Consider the following 26,982-nt stretch of genomic DNA (forward strand, 5'->3'; position numbering starts at 1 on the left):
ACAATCTTTTACAATTTAAGCTTACGGAGAGAATCAGATGAGAATAACAAATATTTACGTTTGAGCACCAGTAAATCTGAAAAAAGACAAGTAAAAATCCAAGTGTTTCACAGGCTCCAGGGGAAGTGATGATGTGAGTTTGAATAAGTTTTTCTTTCTCTTTCGCCAGAAAAGCCCCACCTGTGGTGCTGGAATTTTGGTGAATATCCCTTCTGCTGTATACAGACTAAAGGAGGGACTTGGTTACAGGAGCACATCCCAGACCTCAACAAAATGTGCATAGTTCAAGTATAAATATCCATTCAAAAGTGAGAAATAAGCAAATCTGAACTTGAACATAAATCTGTGCAGAGCACTTGATGGATACAAGGCATCACCTGCGCAAACACCAAAGACTGAAAAGGCTCAGCCTTTGCATGCACTTCCCACTGCAAAAGACCTCAGCACAAGAAGAAGTGACCTGGCACCTCTGTGCCTTTTAAGGAGGAACGCGGTAAGAGAACTCTCAGAAGTAACTTTCAACCTCTTAGAAGCTGAAGAAAATCCCAAAGTGACCAAAAATCTAATGCAAGTACATCAAAGAGAGAAGGGAAAGATAATATGTCGTTGGGACTTCAGAGGAGAGCATCTTCTTTAGTCAGCCAGTAACAAATCCTCACGCTGCAAAGCAATAGAAGCTTACTTGGTCATTTTCCAGTATAAACTGTATGTATTTTTTAATTCTCTATTTCTCTTACGATTATTTGTATTAATTAAAGTGCCTTTTGCCTGAAAAATAATTGAGGCAGATCAGTAGGGAAAAAAAATCCAACGTAGATATAAATGGCACTTGATAGCTAGGTAATATTTACAAAAGCAAAGCCATTCAAAGCTACTGTCCTCCATGTCCTGTAACACAGCCACATACCTACTCACAGCAATTCTGTATTCTACTCAAAGTAACAACTCTGACGTGTGGCTGCTGAGGATGTTATGTGCAGATATGCCAAGTGCTGTCTTACTACGGAGCTGCTTGTTTTGTAATGTCATGTAACTACTGGGGTTACACAGTGCAGAAAAAGCAAATGAATCCTGTTTGAGAAATGGTGTTCTAAGCCACGTGGATTACCCAAAGCAAATGGTTACTTACAGAAAAGGCAGAGTTTCCATGGGAAACGCAGCTTTGCATTTCCTGACTCGCCTGAATGTAAAATATATTAACTGAATTAAGGCAGCGAGCCACCCGATATCACAGGGAGGTAATTGTATAGGAGAAGCAAGAATCTTAACTAGGCCAGAAACAAAGAGTTCTGAAGAGCTACAGGAAAAAAAAACACACAAAACTCCACAGAACAAACATTGGCTTGTCAAATGCCATAATTACACCTAATTGGTTTCATAACTGTAATTTCCAGGATTTTATCTCAGAAATTAGTCGAATTCAAGGAACAATGTAGGCTATGCAAACTACTCCTACTTCTTGGGTTGTGGTGGTACTCTGCCTACAGCATGAAAGAACAGCTCTGTTATGCTTCACTAGCTGCTATTTTCAGGGTGGTTTGGACAGTCTCGAGCAAAAATCTTGAGAGATTTTCAGTCCAAAGAAAGAAACATCGGGGTATTAAAGAGAAAGTAAACTTTCAGTAGAACTGTTGTTGAGATTGACCAAAACAGTTCCAGTTTCAAGAAAAAAAATTAAGACCTTTGGCCTTATCCTCATCTTCTTCCTTCCTATTGAAGCATCTGTTGGAGATTTGCCTCACACCACAGGAGATTTAAGAAAAAATAGCCCCAAACCTAACTCAAAGCAACTTCAGGCCAACGAAGAGAGACAAGAAACTATTTAGTTGACAATTTTCAACTGAAATATGACAATTTTCAGTGCAGCACAATGGCAGCGTGAACAAAGTAGAAGGCCATGTTTAGAACTAAGCAGTGACTCTGGAAGTTTGTTTGTTGTTTTGTTTGTTTGTTTTTAAATCAATTGTTTAATGACTTCTTGCCCCCTTAATTCCTTTATTGCACAGATCATCTCCTCCACAACAGTTGTGCAATCCTTCTGCGGCAACAAAGCCAATTGCTTTGTTTTCCAATATTACTTTCCCATGTACTTATGGCTGCCTGGCTATAATTCACTAGCTGGAGATAAAAAGGAATTATTATCATGAAGTTATGCTCTCTAGATTGCATTCTGTGACTGTGCTGCAGAAAAATTATTAAGAAACATTTACCTCTTCGTTCTGCGCTGCTCAAATGTTAAAATGCTCTGCAGCCAAGCACTGCCACCTGTTCTTTCATTCTAATTTAAGAATTCTCAATTAAGTTAATGCAAACCCCAAAAATGCTTGTATTCTGGAAATATGTGCATTTACTAACCATGACAATTATTATCATATTAAATTCATGAAGATATATGAAAGACTGGTATAAAGATTAAAGGTTATTATAAAGCCAGCAATACATATGCATGTATATTATATGCTACAAATACATGTTTTCAAACCACTGTCTCCACTATGTCTAGAGAAGGCACACATTTCAATTAATAATGCATTCTGGCTTTACTTTCAATTGTAACTTTCGGGAGACATTACCCTTTCAGGCATGATATTGTAACAGTCCTACTGAACTTCAACTTTCATTAAAGGACATCAATCAACTTTCTTTCAGTAGAAACACATGTTTGCTGTAGACCACAGAACATTCTTGAACAACAAAAGAAAGTTCTATTGTGCGTGCACTTGTGACCACACGCAGAAGATAAATCAGACCTCGCCACGTATTTATCAGTTCTGTAAAACAAATTTTAAGTCCACAACAAATTCTCTTTTCTCGTCGCACTGAATTCACATTTCATCTCAGAGCTCTGGATTTTCTGAACTCTAATACTGATACGACCACTTATCCTTTAAACTTTAAAAAAGACCCAAATGATTTTGCCTCTGGAATGCTTCTCCATTTGCAAGCAGATACTCACTGTCCCTTGCTATCTCAGTAAAGGCAGCTGTTTGACATGAAGTTTAGCAAACAGGGGGCTTTGATCTTACAGTAACAGATGTGCTTAATTTTAAAATCTTGTATTTACTTAAACCCATGTGTACTTTTCAAGTTGCAAGTTTTCTTTTTTCTTTCAAACGATTCTTATTAATTTTACCCTCAAATTTTTGACTAAGTTCAATGTGGTAAAGATTGCACAGGCAAGACCTTCTGTGCTTATAACTGACAGACAATTGCTTCCACTTGCAAATCCTCTAGATTTTTTTATTGGCTCATTAAATATGTATATTACAAACGAGATTTAAATTATCCCTGTATATAAATCAACTTCGGTGCGTTCCTTGCAAGGAAAATTGACTACTGCCATCCTGTGGTTAAATGCTTTCATCTGACAGCTAAACTTGGACTGGGTCCAAATAATTTCTATTATTATTATTATTATTATAGTACAGGTAATTTTCTTTATTATTTCTTACAGGTAAGTATTTCAGAAAGCAACAGATGTGATAAAAATACTTTACTCCATGTCCAGCTGTCTCCAATGCTCAACTCAAAGATACAGACCAGAAGTGCTGCCTTGTTAGGGCCTTAAGCCAAAGCTGAGGTGTAAAAACATGAAGTACAGTGTTTAGGAAAACCACCCAACCCTTCCCTCCTCCTCCTCTCTGATGCTTAACAGGAAGTGGTGGAGAAGAAGAAGAAAAAAAGACGGCATAACTGTAACCACCAGCAAGGAAGACTGCTTTTGAAGCTGGGAAAGGTATTCATCCAGGAAGGCAGATGTGCTACACGATTTCCTTTTCTGCAATTTAGAGGTTTATTGGAAATTCACTTTCTTCAAACAATTCCGAATTTCTGAGAGGCTGAGGAAAAGTACAGATCTTCCTATTAGAAAAAGTCATTGTTACATTTTCCATCAATAATAATAAAAAAAAGTTAACTATTTTATTTAGTAAATAAAATCTATTTACCCACTAGCTTAAAAACCATACGCTTATAAATGTCCCATATACAAACACCAAGGTGTGCCACTGCAGTTCTGGGAGCTTCCCCACTAATTGTGCATGGAAGCTAAGTTTTACATTACTCATCCCCTTCTTCTTTATATGTAATCCACAGTTTTGCAATTAGGTTCCAAGTCCCATGACCATAACATTGGCTGAGGGCTTTTCTTCCCACTCACAGTTGAAGCATAACAATTCCATCAGAATTACACTTCTCTTGGATGTTTTTTTTTTTTTAAATAACTAAATGAAAGAAGTTCAAAGAATGATTTTACAAAGGCTTGCAGGAAGAATTTGTCTACACAAGGGTAATTATAATTGCATGCGTAGCAGACCTGCAGGTTTTTAGATTCCTGCTCTTAGCACTTAAGATTAAAACTGCTACATCTCATTTTACCACCTCCACAAACTTATTATCTGCTAAAATAATGAAGTATTGCAGAAGCATGCACAGTTCATGTTATTCCAACACTGCCTCGAACAACAGTAAGCAAGAAACATTCTCATGTAATGCCATTAATACTTTTAACAAACACTGTCAAATAATCTCTAGAAATAGAAGGGTTATGCATGGGTAATAGCATCCCTCCGAGAAGAAAGTCACTATCTGTTACACGCTAGCTTGAAACTCATTTTAAATCAGGCCACTTTAACACTGAAAATGTCTATTTTTTCCACATTTGCATGATCCTAACACTTTGCACACTCGTTCAGTTTGCCCCCAGCACCCCAGCATTTTCTCACACACGTGAACTGTTGCCATCTATCACTGCATGATGAGTACTTTGTTTACTAAAAGCAATTAACGATTCAGTTGACAACATCATATGCACATTGTAAAGATCTTGGCAAATGAAGTTTAAATAAAAACTTAATGTCAAGGATTCAGAGCATCACAGAATGCCTTGGGTTGGAAGGGACCTCAAGGATCATGAAGTTCCAACCCCCCACTGCATGCAGGGCCACCAACCTCCACATTTCATAGCAGCCCAGGCTGCCCAGGTCCCCATCCAACCTGGCCTTGAACACCTCCAGGGATGGATGGGGCATCCACTGATGACATGACATTACAGACAGCTGCCTTTCCAACCTTTTCAGAGCACCCCAGCAACTATCAAAATTATGAATACAGAATTGCATACAAACCTGTAGGAATTTGGGAATTTCACAGTAACAAAAACTTTTAACATCAGATCCTCATTACACATGAGCATACAACAACATTTAAAAGCGGTGTACTTAACTGAAAGAACTTTGCTTGCTTATGCACAACTTACCTTCTTCTTGCATCTCTTCAGACTTCCTTCTCACATGAACAACTCGAGGTCGCACAACTCGTGCATCTCCTTGGCTTTCTTCCTATGTAACATACGTTAAAATCACATTAGAAAACTGACTTTTTATTTAAAAGCACAGTAAAATCATGCGGAGCTTCAAGAAACATCCAGAGAGGTTTTTAAAGATTCATTAAAGGTTATGCACTTGTTCTACTTCCTTTCAGCTTCAAAAGAATTCAGATCTGAATTAGCTGACTGCAACTCTAATTTCTCCGGAAAGATGATGGCAAAGTGCCAGTTAGACCTGCAGACATAGGAGAGTCCTTTAACTCCTACTCAAAGAATGTGGCAGAGAGAACTTAGGATTTCTCTGGCTTTCTTCCGTACCCAAGACTTCGCTATAGGTATTCACCTACTGGATAAAAAGGGGAAGTTGAAAGGGAAAAGAAAACTAAAGATTTCAGTGCATGGCTGCAAAACACGTGTCAAGTATGAAATATACTTCTTTGACACTGTTTTAAAAATTATTTTACTGCCTTCCTTCCATTCTTTTGAGGATGTATGTCTGCAACAACGCCCATGGGAAAACAGCAACAAACACTGCGTGTGCCAAGAAGGAAAAAATCACACTGGTCAAATAGGCTTGGTTCTTGTGTGTTATGTATCTGGAACAGAAAGTGCATCCCAAAAACATTCCATCACACATACACAGGAAACATGAAAAATACAAAGAAATTTTGGCTGATTTTGGCTGGGATAGAGATCATGTTCTTTGCAGGGACTGAGGCTGTCAAAACGGTGCACATGGGCTTAGAAGACTTAAGCACTGTTTAGGACAGTCAAAATTGATTTATTCTGTTATTCTGTTCATATTAGAGATTAATATGAATTTTTAAATGAAGATTCTTAACGATGAACATGAGAAAGATCATAAATTTCTGCATATTGGATTGAACACTTGCTTCTCAGAAGTCAAACAGCAATTCTGTCCTATCCAAAAGATCCAAGAGCATGGGCATTATCTTGAAGACCTGATGACCAAGTGCTAGTGGTATTTTTCTCCCCAGAAGCTAAAAGGAAGAAAAATATACTTCAGTTCCCTAAGAGAAACTTTCTATAGTATAAGCCACAAATGAGAGAGTTAGCCAAAAATAAGAAAATATTTGTCTGGCAAACAATAAGCATGATGTCACCATGCAATCAAGGTTTTCCATTCCTTTCAGCCAAAACCCATCTCTATGATAAAGAGAATATCAGCAGTAATGTTACTGGTTGTCATGTATTTAGTGACCACGTAAGCCAGTGTTGCAGGAATCAGAAGGAATAAAAGAAAAAGCATTCAGTCACTCTCTATTCTTCACTGGCTGCATGAACACGTTTACACTCCTCAGTGAACAAAAGTTGGAGAATCCTACATTAGTGCACAGCACATCATCTCTGTGACAGTCACAGTCATAGAATGGCCTGGGTTGCAAAGGAGCACAGTGCTCATCCAGTTCCAACCCCCTGCTGTGTGCAGGTCGCCAACCAGCAGCCCAGGCTGCCCAGAGCCACATCCAGCCTGGCCTTGAATGCCTGCAGGGATGGGGCATCCACAGCCTCCTTGGGCAACCTGTGCCAGTGCCTCACCACCCTCTGGCTGAAAAACTTCCTCCTAAAACAAGCACAAACGCATCCTCACCAGCACAGGGGTGAGGTGAATTTAATAAAAATCAATATATGTGTCTGAGACCAAGCCAGTATTCCTCAAGGTTTGGCATGAACTCAGGCACCTCTACATACCATGACCCCCTCTGTTCACAGTTTAAAGCAGACAAGGGAAGCAAACATCATTTTCTGAAAGCAGGAGGGTCCACCTTAAAGTCTCATGGAAATGTGATTGAAGGCTACCATTGTTACAGAACATTAAATGTATATATTAGAACATGCTTATAAGTGTCTATTTGAAGTGGTTTTGTTTTAGTTTAATGTTTGTTTTGTTTCAAAAACTTGTAAACTGAGCTGAGGTGCAAGTAGAAGTTGAGAGATAACAGAATGATAACCTACAATTATGAATTCCTGGAATGTTTAAAAAAAAAAAAAAAAAAGCTATTTATTTTGAAATACTAAAAATGAAAGCTAATGAGAATAGCCAGGTGATAATCCCACTCACCTAGCTTGCATAAAAACATCTCCACTTACATTAAAAAATTATGTAAGTATTTTGCAATTGACTTTCTAACAACAAATTGGGGACTTGGAATGATTTAGGTTTATAATTTTTGAAATGTTTAGCCATACAAATATTGGTTCCAATGCTCATGTCCCTCCCACAAGCACAAAATGATTTATCTAGAACAGGAGGAGCCCATTTTCATCTTAGTCATTCTGTTGCTTCTTCGAGTAGGAGTGTAGGGGTAAAGTGGCCACAAACAGCAGTTAATTCCTGTAATGTTACAAAGGAATGGCCAGAAGGGGTCAAACTGAAGATGAATTTAGTCTGACATCCTGTCTAACAGTGGCTAAAAGCACATATAAATCTCACAAAAGTCCAGCACCAGAATGGAAGAGCAGCCAAGGAATTTGGGTTGATAAGAAAATTCCTGTGTGACTTAAGCTGTTTATTTTGGAGTGACCACGCAGATTTCATGACTGAAAGGCATTACTGTCCCACATGGAAATATAACGGTCTTCTGTTGGTCAGAATCTGACCCAGACACATGTGACAGATAGCAAAGAAGTGGCAAGTGTATGGCAGCTCCACACTGCCATCCACAACCTGTCTGAAACAAAGATCCCGTTCAGGCAGATTGAAAAAGCAGCCCAAGTTTTGCCACAGTAAGTCCTAGCATCAAGGAGGAACATTCCAAATTAAATCAGAACAAAGTTCTACAAACTCACGGCCCAGGTGGATGGCACCTGAAATATGTATTTTCTGAAGCCAATCGCAAACATTATGAAAAACCTCATTTTGTTCCTAAACAGATCGTTCTTCTTGCTTCAAACATAGCTGATACAGTTTTATTTAAAACAAAACAAAACCAAAAAGAAACCTAGAAACACCAACAAAAAAAAACAACCCACTGCTTAGAGATAAAAACAAACCTATTTCTTACAGGCAGGCAACAAAGCAGATCCAGTCACAGATGTGATACATCCCTAACAGAAACCAGGCAAGAGGCTGACCACTGTTACGTGGTACATAAGTGATGCTGAAACAAGCTTTTGTACTACCTAGAGTAGAGAAGGATGCACAAATCTAGTGAGGTGCTCACAGAGCATGGTGTTGCCCCACACAGAGCAGATGTGTACACCTAGAATTGATAACCAGAGTAAACATCACAGAAAAGCTAAAAATCTAGCCCATGAGAAAATGTGAGTTAGTGCCTTTTATCAGGAACACCCACATCTAGGAAGAGAATATTTTATTTGGGAGAGAACAAGACCAACAAAACCACACACACAAACTGTGGATTTGTTTGCTTGGTTTGGAGGGAGGGTGGGTTTTATATGCCAGCAGGCAAGAAAAACCACAACAGCCAGAGGGTTCAGATGCAAAATGAACCTTCTAAAGATGAGATAATATACAAATGTATGTACATTTTCTCTCTATGAAAGAGACTCGGTCAGATCACCTTACATTTCTTGCACAGGTGAGACTATGCAATGTGGGTCTTCTTACACAAGGTACTTCCCTTTGACTGTACCCACGAAAACAAAAATCCATCACATCAGCTAATTCCTCAGTGTAAGAGAAGCAGATATCACCAGTATCCTTATCTGGTGCTAAAAAGAAGGAAACGTACTCCTTACACTCTCTGCCTGTTATTTTTGGCTAGCCAAAGGATAACAAGGATACAGACTTCACCCCAGCAGACACTGCTGCTTAACAGAATCCAGTCTTGCCTGTGAACAATTATTCAAAAAAAATAATATGTTCTGGTGATCTCAGAGTGAAGATCATGTACCATGCCAAATCCTCTTTGAAGATGCAACACATCACATCAGATGACATATTTAAGAACTGCTTGGATACCAATGGCATAATACAGATCAAGACTCAAAAATATAAAACCAGAGAGTGTTAAATATAAGATATTTTTGGCTCTTTTAAGTATAGAATATCAGGAATGGGCAGAGTGCATCCCTATACACATCAGCCATAGTAAGTATGTTATTGCTTTCAAGCACACTGTGCAGCTTAATATATTGAAGAGCAATCTGCCACAACATTTTTGGCTTTTGCCACATGCTATTTAAATTTACACTCACTTAGCAAGAAAACCATCATCTTTAGGTAACAGCTCATATTAATAAGTAGCAAAGGATTAACTCTGTAGGTCTCAAGCAGAGATCAAGAGAATCTTTCTCTACCTTCCAGAACTGTCAAGTACATTATCATTACTGCCCTTCCAATCATCCCCCTGTTATGACAGCCAAAGCTCCTGAAATGCTAAATCACTGGTTTACAATGAGAAGGTCCAAACCCTTACTATTACTTCCTTTCCCATGTATTTCCCACATTATTTTTCTGTAATTGAAGTGTTGTACCATTGGAATACCTCATCTTCACTGAGTTTGTATACCATTAGGTCCTGTGAGACTTGAAAAGCAGAGAGGAGGTAACAAAAAGCTAAAAGTGGGCCTGAGCCTAACAGAAATTGTTGGATTCTGACGCAGTAAAAACAGAATCATTTTTTATTACACATGTATACTTTTGACTTCAGCTTCTGAGTTGAACGTGTCGCTTCAAACACATCAGTTCTGTGACAGTCTTCACATTAAACATGAAAATTTATTTTCCTAGGCTCTGTTTTGCCCTTTCTGACCAGTGACAGAAAAGGTTCCTTGAGTTTACCTGAGAGGGACCCTTTGGGAGAGATGCCACTCTGCAGCTTGGTTGGGCAGCTTGCACAACAGGATTTGAAATGGGCTGTGATTCCAGTTCAGCCACAAGCATCGGACCATGACTTGTATCGGCATCTCCAAGAATTTCTGCTGAGGGAGAAAAAGAAAGAGGAAAAAAAGATTTGTCATACATGGCCATAATCATGGTATGCTCAATGAACTTTGCCACAAGTGCGGGGAAGAGGTTGTAAAGGTGTCTTTGTGAAAATGTTTCACTGTTTCTCGTGAATGAAAAGAAACCTGCATATATTCTATCTTCTACTGATAATTTGCTGTATAATGCAGCACTTACCGTTTTTTGCAGTCTGAAAGTGTGTAAAGCATCTTCATGAAAAATACACCGACAGATCATGAACTAATTTTAGCCTTCTGCTGTCATACAGAGCCAAAAAAAGAATTTTAAGTCTAACTACAATTACTTCAGTGACTGTAACTATTGTTCACTTTAAGACTACGTGTCATGTTTCGTTTGCATGTTGGTTTTCATATCCATAACTTCAAGCACTGAAAACAAAGATACATAAACGCAAGACTCATCATCAAGATGCTGCTATACACCTAATGCACAATACCTTAAACATCCCAAAAATTGACATTAAGTTACCATAATAAAAAAGTCATTAAATTGAAGATGATGATACACACACAGTCCCCAGCATTCCTGCAAGATGTATCAGCAAGTGACTCATTCTGACAGAGAAATCCACTAAAAGGTTCCATGTACAGAAACACTGGTGAAAAACATGAACTTTTTTACCCACTGGTATAACAATTACTTCATTTTATCCCTGAACATCATTCTGAAATAAAATGTTGGACTCTCATTGGATACAGTTCCTAGTCCTGACTTGTGTTAGACTGAAGGATATGGAATCCTGCAAACCAGAGGGCAGATACAAAAAATTTGGAAGAAAAGTGGAAATAATCACAGATCTTCCCCTGCCCCCATTAAGGATCGATTATTTCTTATGCAGCATTGACTTCAAGCAAAATTTTACAGGACAGACAGTGGGCAGGGAGAATTAAATTACATAGCTATTAAAAAAACAAAACCATACACACGTTGCATAGATATAAACACGTTATGCCAGATGTAGGGATGAACTATCCAGATGAGAAAGAAATATCCCCAGTAGACAGGTGTCTGTTGGTGTCTGCCAGCTATCCATACAATCCTAAGCACCATCAGAAAATCACAGCTGGTTGATTTGGATCACTAATGATGACTGTACCACTACTAAACAGGTGAGTTGGAGGAAGGGATGGCAACATCACCTCATCTTTTTCCAAGGAGTTCCACGTAATAAATACCCAGAAAGCATTCAACAAGCTACTTTCAAGTAAAAGTTTGGCAGTGCATAACATTCCAGAATATATTTTCCAGCCTGACAGTGATGTAGCTGGTCCAAAATATCATGTAGCAGCTAGCTTAACACTCTCTGTAAGCAGATAAAATGTTAATCCATTCAGTACTAAACAAATTCCCTTACTGCTCTGAGATCATTTTGGCTATTTGTTCAACACATTCGATTTCAATCTATTTCCTAGTGTGAGATACACTTCTCTTGTCAAATTCATAGATGGGGAAATTAAAGAAGAAGTAAAACAACTGTTTGAATGATTCAGTTTATGCAACTTTTGATGCACCAGTGCAATTTTATCTGTGTTGTTACAGCTTCATAATGACTTCAGTACAAGCAAGTACAGAATATTCCAGGTATTTTCAGATAGCAATGCAGAATCCAGGATAGAAAGATAAAGGAGAGGAAGGATCAATCACGGCTTATTAGCATTAGTTTCAACTGAAAATAAGTGAATTGCTTTCCCTGCTTTGTCATAGCAAAGTATCTCCATGCTACCTCGAACAGTCTACTACACCTGCTTCAGTTACCCATCTGGGAAAAAAAGAATTTCTATACTGTAATAGGAAAGCTACAAATTTAAATTTCTTGCAGGTTATGAGTCACTGCAAGATCACCCTGATGGTGTGATAAAAGCAGTGAGGAGGAGTGTCATGTAACAGGACAGAGAGAAATCACTTCACCTGCCAGCCTTAATACCTACCCTATGGAGAGCAACTTCAAGAATGCTCAAACTAAGTGTTTTTGAGATCTGAATTTGACTTCAGAGAATAAAATACACATTTTGATAGTCAATTTTTTTATAGGCAAGTACTTAGTGGGATATTTCTTTCCAATTGTAGACTAGTACAGACTGAGAAGAGTGGAAACAAATCTTGATTGAAACCAATCCAATTCTCCAAATAAAAATGCTATTCCTCTCCCCACAGCAATTGCTATTAAGTTTTTAAAACTGTGTTTTAAGCACACTTTCTAAAATTACTTCAGATGCTGTTACAGGAATCCACGTAAATATCTCAGAGAATAAACAGCAATCAAATTGTACCTGCAGCCTGGACAAGCTGCCCTGGTGATGGAGAGCGCGATCCCTGGTACGGCCTGTCCTCAGAAGTTCGAGCAGTTGCATGGTCCATATCTACTGGGTGTCCCACGAGGATTCTCTCTGCTGCTCTGCTCAGAAGAGGTCTTTGACCCTCACTGAGCTCCCCAGCACTGTCATCAGAATCCTACACGGAACAGCAACATCAGAACAGCAGGTTTAAAAACTGCATTAACCCTTAAAGCACGCAAACTCAAGTCTCAACTAGCAATGAATAAAGGTACCTATCATCTCACTGGATCTGAAAACAATATTTATGTTGATAAGTACTGGACTGAGAATAATCACAGGTGAAGAACATCACTTATTTTGTTAGCTGTGCTCCAGCGTGGCAAGAACCTGAGTTATATTTTGGCATAGAAGTCTTCAATGTTACAGATATGTCCATAGTCAACTGTCAGATCTCATAACACTGGAAGCACCTAAAAGCTATTGGATGTTACATAAAAAGGTTATATTTTAAATAGGTTTGGATAGGTGGTTCTTTGGCTTCTGACGTGCAAAACTGCAGAGAGAAAACAGTTAACTTGCTTCCATGCAGGAGAACAAGCAGGCTGAATATATGTACACACACATGAACAGACTCATTTTAAGGCAATACTTGCAACATCAACGAAAAAATTCTTCTCTGATACACAGGGAGGTATGTGTGCTTGCACACTGCTTGCCAGAATCTGCAGAGAAACTTATTAGCTTCTTGTGTGGACAGACTGAATATTCTGTAGCTATGGGAAAGCCAGCAAGCAAATTAGAGATGCATTTTTAATTGGCAGTGCTGATGAGAAAATGTCATTGCAATTAGTCAGACTCAGAGCTGACACTGTAGAAAGCCATTCTTTAAGTTCATCCACCAGAGCTCATTAAACAAACAAACAAAAAAAAGACAGACAAAGGAACAGTTACAGAGGTGAGTGAAGTTTGTAATTATTTAGACTAAACTGACCAAGACAGAGGAAAGAAACTGCATATGCATCACTAAAATGAAAAAGAAAGATCTGTCCTAAACAAAGGTGTTCATGAACTATGTTGCCACATTCAGAGTTCACTTCCTTTAAACATTCCTCCAGATAGGTCAGTTAGACACTCAATCCAAACTATTTTCCATATAGAAAACGCCCAGTTGTGTTACAACAAATGACTTTTGCTCTTTGTGATGCAGTTGTATTTTTCTATTAGTCTGCTTTTTCTGCCAAGCAAATATGAAAATGTTGAGGTTTTGTTCCAAGATCAGTATCAACAACGTACGCAAGAGCGCATGAAAGCATTTGCTGACATTCTTCATAGCAGCCACTTGAATGTTTTAGGCAGGTATGTGCAATGAACCCTAATGCTAAACATACCAGCTACACTGCTGAAGTGACAGAAGACTTCCCTGATGTTCAAAAGGACGAATCTGATGCAATGAAACAGGCAAACGTGCACCTTGCAAATTAGGTATGTGTGATACTCTGCTAACTTATAAAGTAACCTTCAGTGGTTTTAAAAGTTTCACATGAAAACAGACTCAAGTGAAGCGGGATCGCTTCCAGCAAGGATCAAAGTGTATGAACTTGTTCTATAGCCAACAGTGAGGATAAGCTTGAGATTTCATACGCTTGACATTTTATTTACTTTCGAGTCAGAAAGTATCCCTTCAAAACTCATATGCTTGCTGCAAGGAAAAGGACAGTAACTTACCTCTAAATGGTACCTTCCCTCTTGTACAGCAACAGGTGCTTGATTTAATTTGGCTAGAAGAGCCAGAACAGGATCCCTGTGATAGCCTTTATGGCTTCTTCTCACCACCTGCCCTTCACTGGGAGGATCGTAGTCCTAAAACAAAAGGAACAAAATCCACGTAATACACAATCCAAAACTATTTTCGTGTGAACCTGAATCATTCTTAAGCTGACAATTAAGCTTTTTTTCCTTTACAAAGGAAGTTATTATGGTTTCCACGTTCAGAACTTTTGTCTGAAAATAACTGACAAACTGCTTTCTCCTTTTTTATATTCAGAGACATGCAGTCTTTGAAAATGCTTGATGCATATGACTGACATACTTTGAGAAGGGCAGGGTCTACTTTTAAGTTTTCATGTCCAGAGAACAGCCAAGGAAGTGGAGAATACCTTAACTTCAGAAGCTTCCACGTCAGAAAAAAAAAAACCACTACTGATCCTTTAAGCAGCTTTAACTAATTCCAGTCTCAATTAACCTACTTTAATAAACTAAGCACACAAGCAATTAAAAGATAGCTTAGAGCATAGCAGTGTTCCCCTCTGTTTAATATGTCTTAAAGTTAAAAAAGCATAGAAATGAAAATGCATATTATCCATCTCTCACCTACTGGCAGGAGGTATATAAACTGTATTTCATTTTTAATTTATTTTTAATATAAATTAGTTTGTACAATGTACTTTTTTCTTAGGAGCTCTGAAATTCCAAGCATATTTGTAAGTATACAGTTTTAAAAGTGTAAATTTTAAAGTGAAAATTCATAACTGAAAATGCTCAAAGACATCCAGTTTACCATTCTGCTCAAAGCAGATTATCACTCTAAATCAGCTTCCTTGTTAAACACTTCCTTACCATTTCATTGGCATCCTGTAAAGTACTCGTTAAGCTTTCACTGGGGTTTGGGAAAGGCAGTCCTCCTTCTGTTAAGGTTAAAAAATATTTTAAGTTATACATACGAAAAAGCATAGCATTTATATAAAAGCAAAGGTCACATTCTTCAATAATTGCAACACTGTGCTTCAGTAAATTGGGAAATTTCTCACTTCTGGATGTGAAGTGTAAAACAGATATCCAACTTCCAGAAAAAACACTTTGCTTTCAGTAAAAACTCAGTACCACATTGGACTCACGCAAGACAGTCCAAATTATTTACCAAGTTGATTTTATGACTGAATAGCAGATTTTTTTCTTCTTACTAAGTAGGTTCATTTCACGACAAGAAGAGCAAGGATGTCTATCAAAGAAATCCATAAGCATAAAGTGAAATTTAAAGGTCAGCCTCACAGTTCTATCTGACAGAGCATGAAATGTAATTTCAACTGACTGGAAGAGAATTCTGTAAAGGAAAAAGAAAACCCACATTCTAATTTCCACAGGTTTGTTTCATTAGTTACCTCTCGCAGCCAGCATCTGGTCACAGCTGAAGAGAACCTCCCCTTCTGAGATGGGTCTGTCTGCAGTTTCTGTTTCTGTGAGGGTAGGACTGCTTTCCTGTGTGGACTGCTCAGAGCTGTCTGTAGGTGCAGGTGATGGAACCTGTGGTTCACAAGGAAGCGACTGAAAGGGCTTTGGTGACGACTGCCAAGATGGTAAAATCAAGGCCTCTGGTTCCTCATCATTCGCCACTGACATCTCACTGAAATGTAAGAATATGTTCTGTGAATATACCAAAATGCATTGAATAGAATAAAATAAAGTATTAAATCCATACTGAAAGGAATTTGCAAATAATTTTTCAAGTGAAAGTACAGCATTTTACTGATTAGTCCAAGAATAAACATATAAATAACATGAATGAATTTCTAGCTGTTAACAAAAATGACCACATGTATTCTCACTGAGACTACAGAGAAAAGAAAATGCTAATAATAGTCTTTCATTGTCACTACATTGACAGTAACACTTCTGATTTCATGTTTTTCATGGCAACAAATAAGGACATGAGAAATGTCCATATTTCACACTTCCCCTCAAGACATAAGTCAAGCAATTCAGAAAAAAAGAATCCTGGTTTATTTCAATACCTCCAGGCACATACTTGAAGCAGTTCTCTCTACAGACTTTCTGAGGACATATTTATTTATAAAGAATTGAGAAAACAATATAGCCTGCTAAACTCACACAGCTTTAGGATTGAATGTTTCATCAGCTAATGGACTGGGTTTCTCCTCTTCCAGAGGAAGTTCTGCATCATCCCATGGGTCTGGAGGTGCTGGATTTTCCATTTTTGCAGCTTCAGAGGCAGGAGGGCTTGGTGTGATTATTTCAGGAGGCGTACTGATAGGGGTAATCACAGGTGTGCCAACACGATTAACAGCAGCTGGAACATCAGAGCCTGCAGGAGGGAAGACAAATCTCAGGTCAGAAAGGAAAACAGGAAGACAGGCAGCTACTCAGTTCCCAGTAAGCACTTGTAATGTTTGTGATACCTTTCTGATGGTCGTGACGAGACCAGGTGAAGATGAGTTTCCTTTAAGAATGGTGGAGGCATTTGAAGGAGCTAGAATAAAATTTCAATTCCTTACCTCCTTCAGTAAGGGAAGCTACTCTGCATTTTAAAAACTATGCTGCTTTACCTGGGGGGTGTAAATTTGGTTCACTTAACGCTCGTAACACAGGAAGAAGCAAAAGACAGTTACTTTTCTGATGTGAAAAGTGGAAGGACTAGGAGGGGTGGAAATCACAGACCATAGCAACGTGCATTAAGAAAACAGAACACTGAGCAGATAGATGTTTGCCTTTTCATACAAATTAGCTCGTAATTCTTGTATTACATGAGTCCTCACTTGAATCATAGCCTCAAGAATGTTTATCCTGAGATAACATGTCTTTGAAGAAGAAAATTAAAGACAGTAGATTAAAGCATATTTGTTCCTTCTTAAGTTCAACTGTTATTTTCACTACCTGCTTCTTTCATTTTTTCTTGTTCACGAGCATCCTCACTCAGTTCTGTGATAGATGGGGAAGACTCTGGAGTTTTGACCGGAGGCATTTCTTTTTCTGAAGGTGGTGTTTGTGGTGGTGTGGCCTGAGGTGTTGGCAATGGAGTAGGCACAAGAGGCTCCTGAAGGAAAGAATTGTAACCACAGTTCTTACCTCAATGCAAATCTCCTATCTTCCAGAGTTAGGGTTGAGAGGGAGGAGGTTGGGAAGAGAGGGGTTATCACAAAACAGGAACAGCTGTTACTGAGATACATGCCTCGTGACTCTAACTCCTCCACCTAAACATAAAGATGTACCAGCCTAAATTGTCTGCCTGGACAAAACAAACAAACAAAACACAAAACAATAAATGTTTTCTGACATTTTGTTAAGAAAGTTATATAACCAGGCTGAGGAAGGCCTCCAGGTGCTTTTCCAAAGAATAAATTCTAGGCTGATCATTTGTATTATCAGCTCTTACGGGAAGTTGAGCACGTGAGCACATTCAGCAGTTCAACATGAAACTTGGGCTGCTGAAATTCAGATAAACTCCACAGAAAAAAAAACCAAACAAACCAAAAAATACAACAGAAGCCATCTATGGATAACACAAAATTCAGTTCTTTCCCTTAGGAACAAGCTCTGTGCTCAGCCTTGAAATAAATAAATAAGTAGATGGATAAATATAGCATGCTGCATAGAGCACAAAGGAACTGTATAAAAAGAAAAAAAAAAAGTGAGATAGGTCTCACTTCATCTTGTTTCTTGCTTAGATATTATAAAGAATAATAAAAATATGAAAACCACATACATTCAATTCTTCTTGAATGTATTTGAACCACAGTGCTACCAAGAAATTATCCCTGAGAACTTCACTAGGAAAGCTTAAATAAAACAGATTCTTACCATCACAGCTGTTGTACTTGGAAGAACATTTGTAGCAGGAACTGCTTCCTGAGCCTGCCTGTTACCCAGCATGGTGGCAATTGTCTCGCTGAGCACTTCGTTGACGAGATGACTAATCATTTCTGAGTCCACTGGTACACCAGCATCAATAAAGAGCTGAAATCCTCCCCCACCTGCAGCTTCAACTGAAAATGAAGGAACACAAAGCAGACATCCAGGCGTCAGTTCTTAAACGCATCTACTGTACTGCAGCTGTGCATTTTGCCCTGCATGAACGTTTTTGTGCTCCTTTGCAGAAAGTGATTTTTGTAGATTATATACCAAGAAGAAATGATTCTATGAAAGAACATAGATAAGCAATTCTGGATCACAAAAGAGGACAGAGAAGTGCAGTGACACCACAGGAGAAATCTATTTGTCTCCCACTCTCACAGATTTATAAGGGAATTAATTTTTTTACACATCTATTAACAAAGGATAAGCAAATAAACATTATCACCTTAGCAAAATGCCACGTGCATCCAAAAGTTCATTTAAATGGTCAATAACAAAATTGGATTTGCATAATGGTGCCTTTTATGTGTTTTCTTTTTTTGAATATTTATTTCAACGATCTTATAATGCCTGCTCAGCCTCAGCATAAATTAAAGCATCCACTTTTGCATGTTAAAATTTCACTGGTTCAGCATTATTTGCTCTTAGGCACAGCCAAAACAGCTATCTACACAACTTGTTAAAATTAGCCTATATTTGAAACAACCTATCTGCTGAAAGCAGCACCTTTAACTTACCAATGTCAGAGGTTACAGTCTCACTGTCTTCTCCCTCTGATGTGCTAACACTGGGCACAGTTTCTCTCCGAACTGGGTACATCTCACTGATAATTTTTGCCATTATTTCTTGTTCCACCCTAGCAAAAGAGAACACGTGTGGCTATCAGTGAGCACCAAGACACCTACAAGTGTACAAAGGAGCATTCTTGAAACAAAATGTAAGGAAGCTTAAAGGAAAAGAGGAGAAGAGAGGGGAGGAAGACGAAGAGAGGAAAGGTATTCTTCAGATTCATTCCTTCTTTCATATACATTCTCCTGATATTTTGTTACATCTTAACTCACCAATTTATCAATCTGTTTTCTATAGTTTCTCTCCTTTCAATCCATTCATCCAAAACATCAGAAGACTGCTGAGGAGCAGAAGCCACTGGAGGAAATGAAGGACCATTGTATGTTGGTACAGCAACTTTAAAATGTCCATTAATCTCTAGAAGAGGCTCTGTAAATTCTGGAATTTCGTCTCTCTCCTCTTCCTGATCCTAATAAATAATTAGTATATTAAGTTATAGTGCATTTTTGGAAAATAATATAACTGAGGTTTACTTCAAGAAATGGTTACACCACGTCATGGCACACAAACAAAATTCTCCTTTCTTATTATGTTACAGCTAATTGACACAATTCTAAACCAAGCAAACCATAAATTTGCAGATGTATAAGGGTAGCAGAACAGCTGGGTAAAGCATGACTTATGTTACTTGCACAGGGCAGGGAGCCAATGGTGATACTACTACATGAGACATTTACTTTGACATCACTCTGGTTTCATTAAACACACACTTAAGAAATTAATTTAAAACAAAACAAAACAAAAGTTTAAGAAACTTTTCACATTTGCTTCCTGGTTTAACAGATATTTTGCTTTTCTTTATCTTAGTGGTCTTTTCTAATGATTCTGTGACTCTGCAAGTCCCCAAAAGCACCAACCCATCATACTGTACCGAATGGCTCCTGACAGGTGAGAACCTGCATCCTTCACTCAAAATTAAAACCATCTCAAACGTAGCATAACTCCATGAAAATTGGGCATGCTGAAGAAAGATGAAGGGTCAAGCCCTAAATCACTGCCAAGAATCATGAGGTATTGCACAGAAAGGTAGCTCCATGTAAACCTACATTTAGTAAGAACCATCTCCAACTTAGCCAAAGGCAAATAGGGTTTCTTTTCCCTTTTTATTAATTTTATTTTAAAGTGTCTCCCCCACCCCTCCAAAAAAACCCCGCAGATTTATATTTCCGTGAATGAAAGAAAGGTGAGAGAAAGAAAATAGACAGTAATTTTCCTTTTTCCTTCCTCTTTCCAGCATCTATTCTACTTAACATACCGTGAAACTGAAAACTCAGATAGATCCATGAGGAATATTACAACAGATAGCTACTGGAGAGCTGCAGCTTTAAATGGAAAAATGTCCTTCTAAAGAAAAGCTGTGTCCTACAAAGCAGCCAAAAAAGAATACGTGTATTTGGGGAATCGCTGAGAAAGATCCCACAATTTTCTGCACTCATTCAGAAATAAGATGGTAAAGTTAAACTCAAAACTGATGACTTCCATGCTGATAAGTGCGTTCTGTTAGGATCGAAGCATTCATAACCATAATTCATTCTGACAGCAAACATAAAGATGTCTTTACCCAGTGTGTCGTTATGCATTTTCTTCTGACTGCATTACTCCATACAGCTTCTTTGATGTTGCCTATTTAATATAATCTTTTTCTGAAAGTATGCAAGATGCAAACATCTGGATTAAATAAACCAAGTACGTACAATAAATCCTGTGTATAATTAGTAACTCCTGACAAGCTTTCACAGTTCTCCTGCATTTCTAAATTATGTGCACAAAACATGTTACATTTAATAGTGCACAAATCCCAAAGACAGTTACATTCATTTTGGAGTGATATATTTTCTCTCCTGAAATTAAAAAAGAGACTATTCAGTGTCTAATTATACAGACTGAACTTGCATACAGATCACTCTGTAGGCTGATCCTGAATAATCTGTACTCACATCTGCAATTTAACTTCCTGGAAACTGTTAACAAATATTTATCACAACGCCCAAACTGTGGCATAAATTAGAAAGCCTTTCAGATACGATTGGAATATTAATTGTTGCACTTTCTGACAAGGTGTCAGGCTCATCTTCTACTTCCCAAATTACAACCAGATAATTAACATTTTTTTAAATGACCAGGTACCACACAGTCCCTTTATTAAAGTCATCCAGATCTTAAGTTGTGGATTTCTGCAGTTGTCACAAGGTCAGACTGTACTACAGGTGCCATCTGAAGAATTACGTGTGTTAAGAATCACAGTCACACAGTCTCAGAAAGCACCTGCTGAAAAACAGAGCTGGGGCAAATGTGTTTACTCTGATCTCAGCATGACATACATTTGAGGGCAGTGAATGCAAGTGAAAATTGTCTCCTCCTTGCAACTTAGGCAGGTTTAGAAAGAGCAAGAAGCCTGCCTGATCTCAGAGCCTTGTAAACTTGTTAAAGGCATTGCTGGACGTGGCTGCTCAGAAGCTAAAGGCAAGGTTCAATAACAATGAAACTCCATTTGGGGCTCGTGTTAACTGAGCAAGTTTCTCACTCCAGATTAAGACAGGGTTCACGAGAGGGGTGGTGTTATGAAATCTCATCTGTCAGACAGCCTGATGAACTCATGTAGGTAAAGCCACGATCAAAAACAAAGAAGTGTTTAAGTCAAAGCCATAACAACCTTTTCTGATTTATTCCATAGGTGAATTTTCTTGTTATGAAATAAAAGGACCCAACTCAACTGCTTTGGAAGACAGAACTTCAGGTCTTTAGACACAGATGGTGAGGTTGTGATGGGAGAACAATATGCATCCATCATCTCTGCCTGTGGCGGGGCTTGCATGTTTCAAGTTGGGATATGATGCATTTATCTACAAGATTCAAGCATCCTGACCAGGATTATTTCAGGAGATCAACCCCAGCATTTCAGCATGAAACACAGCTAGATCAGTTGATGGACAGACTGTTGACAGCACCTTTCTTAAGATTCAGTAGGGATATTCTGGGGGAATAGGGAGAGGAATTAAGGGATGCAGAGAAGAATATTTCAGGATGGTACAAAACCTTATGTTTAGTAGGAGAAACTAACAATTTGGAAAGGGAATGATCAAGGACATTTAAGGAGGTGTAAGTAGAACACAGATGGATAAGGGGATAAAAGGGAAGGACTGGTTGCATGTAAATAAGCAGCTGTTCAGTATACTTGTCTGGCCTTGCTCCCTGCCTGATCAATGCTCTCTGTCCTCTCCGAATGCACCAAATTCCATTTCTGACTGTTTTTCTGAGAAAGGGGTTTTCCATCATACGTGCATGTAAGGAGGCTGAAGTAGCAGCCCAGCAGGGCCTGAGTGTTCTTGGTGCCAGTAGCTGGAGCAAGTGCATGTAGGCACAACAGTGCTGAAGTGTCAAGCCAAAAGCAGTCACACAGTAGAACAAATGGTTTGGGATTGCAAGCCCAGCTCCCAGAGCTGGGAAGGGCAGGGTTCCAAGGCCAGGCACCAGGCATAGTGTCTAAGGACAGATAACAAAGGGATCCTTACATCTGCATACATAGTAAACATACACCTCTGTCTGTACATACATACTCACAAATACACTCCAGATCTCAATTCTAAGCTGCCAGAGAGTGGAACAAGATGAGCCTACTGGTGCTCAATCCTGATATGTGCACATACACACCCTCTGTTTGAGCCTGCATCTGTAGGCAATACATGCTCAGCCTCCCTACTGAGTGGTCCTGGGAACAGGCAGCTGGGGTAACTTTGCTTCTCTCAGGCTTCCAAGTTTGCCAATCCCTAAAAGGCAGCATTTCAGCTCCTTAGCAGCTTCTGAATGTGTACCTGCTGGCTGGAAAGTTAAAGCAAATCTTGAGAAAAGGACAAAGCAGAGCCAAGGTCCTGAAGCTTTTGTGCAACATCCATCAGGGGATAAAGAGAAAAAAAAAAAGCAGCTGTTTCTCAAAAATATCTACCTTCCTCAGTTGAATAGAATTAAGTTTCCATAAAAGCAGAGGGTGTGAGGGGGAGGCATCACTAAGTTATTTTCCTGCATAGCATTTTATGCACATTCTTTTATACATCTGAAGTGAAGTTACTGTGATAAAGAGTCTTTCTTTTGATGTTTTCAGTATTGCTGCCACTCCAAAGGTTGATTTTATGCTTCTAGATTTTGTTGGTCTTGCACATTTTTAAGAACGTTGTCTGCATGGTCACAGGCCAAACATGTGTTTCACTTGGAACATTTTTTTGGTATTGTGGTTAAAATATATTTCATTGCCAAAAATAAATGATAAAAGCAATTCAGAAGAAAAATGAGAAAAAAAAATGAATAACTGTTACTCGTGTCAAAAATTTTATGTTGTGGGACTTCTTTTGTTAGTTCATAAACTGATTTCTTAAATAGTTTCCTTACTTATTTTTTATAAGACAAACCTTTTTTGTGCAAATAGAATAAAGTTCTCCAAATAGATTTAATTCCTCCAAGAACATAAGTTTGGGAACCAAAATAATAAATGAGCCATTTTCCCATTTTTATTATGAAAATCATACCTTTAAAAAAAAAATAATAATAACCCAATAACAACCATAAAAAAAAAACCCACACAGAGGAGTTGGGGGAGATTCTGAGTAAAACACATTTCAGGAGAATACTGGCAAATAACAGCATTTTTGTGTTTAGAACATTTACTGATTCCTAAACACAGCAGGAGGTTGAAGCTGCCGTCTCTCACAGAGAGAAGAGACTACAGAGCATCCAGGTGGCAGCACCTTGCTTCCTTCAGAAACTGCCTTTCCCAGCTACTGTTGAGTTTCTGCTTGTGCTTTTCATCTGGAGAGGTGAAATACAGCCTGGTTCACCAAAGTTGAACTGGGGGTGTTTGGCAGGCCCTACTTTAACAAGCAAAATCAGCAAAGTACATGCTATTTAAAGAGACTACACTGTAAAAGAGCATCTCCAATAAACTCATGCCATTATACTGAAGAAACATCAATGCTGTAAAGCAGGCACAGCTACACTACCGAGACAAGATGTGTGGATGTTGTGTCACCTCTTAGTGGACTCCATTTGCTAAGCAGTACATTGTCTTATCTAATTATTTCAAATAATTTCTGACTGAAATAACCAAAGTATTTTAGGACCTCTTAAACAAGAGTCTCATATATGCATTACATTTAGAGCTTAAAATCGTGAAGTCTAAGTGCTAAGAGAACTACTTTTATTCCTTCTGGATTCTACTATATCCAAATAAAACTTAATTTTAATTTTTTACTGTAATTTTCCAAAGGTCCTTTACTGATACACAGTGATTTGTGATACTGCTTTAATACTGTGAACAGTTTGGTATTACTCACAGTGTGTTCTTTTTAAAGTTGCTCATAAGATCAACAAATCTTCTACATTTCATTTTCCATTGTGACAGAATAATAGAAAACAAATAAAAAAAAAAAAAAAAAAAAAAAGGAAATGACATTTTTGCAATATAATTACCTGCATGACATCAGTAACATCAATGAAATGAGTTCCTGGAAACTTCATGTCTTCTTCCTCACTTTGTAGATCTTCTGGAGCCTATTTGTAAAGACAGATGATAATTATTAGATATCTCATGTTAGAGGTAAAGAAGAAAATGCATTCGCAGAAGCACTTCATGCCAAGGATGCAGTCATATCATCACTCTTGTCAGCAGCTTGAATCCAAGACAAGTAATTGAGCTATCCTAAAAGTGAAGGGAAATTTTTCTGCTTAGTACAAACAGAGCTTATTGAAACTCCTCATTACATACCAACAATTAAAACTTGCGCTTAATGAAGAAACAGTTCCAGGGCAATACCTGTAACCCCTATTAAAAAATGTATATCAGTAAGACAAGCTATTGAGAAAAAAAAAATACGTAAGAGTCTGAAAGTATGTTAAGCAATTTAGTAATGTGTAATTTCTGCATAGTTGCTTAAAGACATTAGTTATAAATAATGGCTGCTTTTTTAGCCACTGATCTCTGTAACAGTCACTGATTCTCTTGACCATAGCCAGACATAAGCCAGAATAGGAGCTGAAACACAAGGGAAACAAAAGGTATGATAACCAACCAAAAATAATCACTGCATCTCTGTGCTCTGTTCAGTTCACACTGTCCAAACTGTGCAATGCACAATTCAGAAATCCACTGGAAAAACAACATGCCACCCTGTAAACATGTGCCCTACTTTACAATCTTATCTTGTAATACGCAGCAGTAAAGGTTTCATTTGTACAAAACCTTTCATTACTGCTTAGATTATCTAAAAAAGACACTTCTAAAAAGGTATCTGAAAAGAGAATAGAAGGAGCCAACTCTGTGGCCTAGCTATCTCATGTCTATCTACACACAGCAGGCTACCAATGAACAGGCTACACATTCATGTCACTCATGTCTATAGTATGGCCAAAGAACAGAAAGGGGAATGAAGAACATTCCCCACTGAAGTCAGTACAGGGCAGACATCTCACGTGCCAACAAAACTGACTGATTTCTCTTATTAAAAAAATTAAATCCATACACATTTAGACTAATCAATACCTGTATTACAGCATCAGCAGGACAAAGTGCAGGTTCGGGTTCTGGAAGCACACTGTCTGCACTCACACTGCCACTCGAGACACTGTCAATATCAACATTTGGTAACACCTAGGAAAGAACAAATAACCACTCTGAATATTTCTGTATTAGCTCAGCTACTGTTGTTGAACTGTTTATATTCTATCTTCCTATTGCTACTCAGTCATGAAATCCTTTTTCCTCTCAAGCTACTTGATTTCTCCTGTTCTCTAACTCCCTGGACTTCGTCTTGCACGTGATGAAAGGTGAACAGACTCATAACTATTTATGTAGCACACAAGTGTTTGACATGCAATTCATTTCAGTTGGCCTACAAGCCACCATGCAAGGCTGATTATTGGCTTCATGCTGTCATATATCTGGTAAGGTAAAAGGTATGTGGGTAGTGATATGGAAGGGAACAGAGTACAAACTCATCCTGTAATTAACTTCAAGATCCATGAATCATATATATTTGAAAGCTGTATGTAGGAGTGTGTATATTCTCGACAATTTGAATCCAAGACATTGAATAAGTTAGAAGCATTCACTTCCTTGACAACAGACTCATGTGAAAATAAGAGAAGGCTAGGCAAGGACTTCAGTGGTTGATTAATAAGGAGTGAAATTCTTGGGCTGAATATCACGCTTGAGAGAGAAATCTAAAAGGCCAAATCATTCATCTAAAGACTAACATCATCTATATTCATATTTGTTTTATCCCGTTTCTTCTGGCTTTAAAGTCTCAAAAAAAAAAAAAAAAAAAAAAAAAAAGAATAAAGTGAAACACTATGACATAGGACTATTTTACAAACACCTTGCATAGCTGGCCGACAGAGAAAGTAATTTTCTGTTTGGCTTAAATGATTTTTAAGTTGTGATGCTTTCTTGGTAAGTCACTAGTGGATGAGACCATCTACAGTTAGCATTTATTCATTAAAATAAACAAGAAGTCATCATTCTTGACACAAACCTGCACAGACAGTTGAGGGGGATCCTTCTTCTCTGATCTCATCTCTATTACAGCTATGTTTGGCTTTTTTACTTCAGCTGGAGGCTTTGGTGGCACTTGGGGAACAGAGGTTGTGACTGTAACAGGGTGTGGTGTGCACGTAACTACTGCTGCAGGCTGCACTGAGATGTCATTAAGTTGGGTCTGACCTAAAGGAAGTTTTAAAACAATTACAGATACATATCAACCTCCAAAACAAGGCAGTAAATTAATAGATTAAATTCTGTGTGTCTATGTTTTACATGAAACAGACCAACTACAGCTACAGACCAAGAGTGTACTTTATTCTAATACCACTGACTGAAGCACTGTGCATCACCAAGTAAACTTTCCTAGCAAAAATTTGTACATTTACCACATCCACTTTTTAGA

At 38.2% G+C, this 26,982-nt stretch overlaps 1 protein-coding gene across 5 annotated transcripts in view; it reads right to left on the minus strand.

Annotated features, from left to right (window-relative positions):
* KIAA0586 (KIAA0586 ortholog) overlaps positions 1-26,982 on the minus strand; it is a 64,860-nt gene that overhangs the window by 17,613 nt on the left and 20,265 nt on the right. For 3 of the 5 annotated variants that reach the window (XM_042814115.1, XM_042814113.1, XM_042814110.1), the window contains 14 exons: positions 26,572-26,759; positions 25,581-25,688; positions 24,512-24,592; positions 19,264-19,460; positions 18,940-19,058; positions 18,149-18,333; positions 17,225-17,384; positions 16,442-16,655; positions 15,715-15,956; positions 15,173-15,240; positions 14,282-14,416; positions 12,551-12,731; positions 10,095-10,234; positions 5,258-5,339 (listed from right to left, as the gene is read on the minus strand). In XM_042814115.1, the coding sequence (XP_042670049.1) occupies positions 5,258-5,339; positions 10,095-10,234; positions 12,551-12,731; positions 14,282-14,416; positions 15,173-15,240; positions 15,715-15,956; positions 16,442-16,655; positions 17,225-17,384; positions 18,149-18,333; positions 18,940-19,058; positions 19,264-19,460; positions 24,512-24,592; positions 25,581-25,688; positions 26,572-26,759 (2,100 nt within the window). The remainder of the gene's footprint in view (positions 1-5,257; positions 5,340-10,094; positions 10,235-12,550; positions 12,732-14,281; positions 14,417-15,172; positions 15,241-15,714; positions 15,957-16,441; positions 16,656-17,224; positions 17,385-18,148; positions 18,334-18,939; positions 19,059-19,263; positions 19,461-24,511; positions 24,593-25,580; positions 25,689-26,571; positions 26,760-26,982) is intronic. The other 2 variants (XM_042814114.1, XM_042814112.1) reach the window with 1 other exon arrangement.

This window comes from Centrocercus urophasianus, unplaced genomic scaffold (assembly GCF_019232065.1).
Source record: "Centrocercus urophasianus isolate 14NV4802_14NV808 unplaced genomic scaffold, USGS_Curo_1.0 seq_14, whole genome shotgun sequence".
NCBI lineage: Eukaryota > Metazoa > Chordata > Aves > Galliformes > Phasianidae > Centrocercus > Centrocercus urophasianus.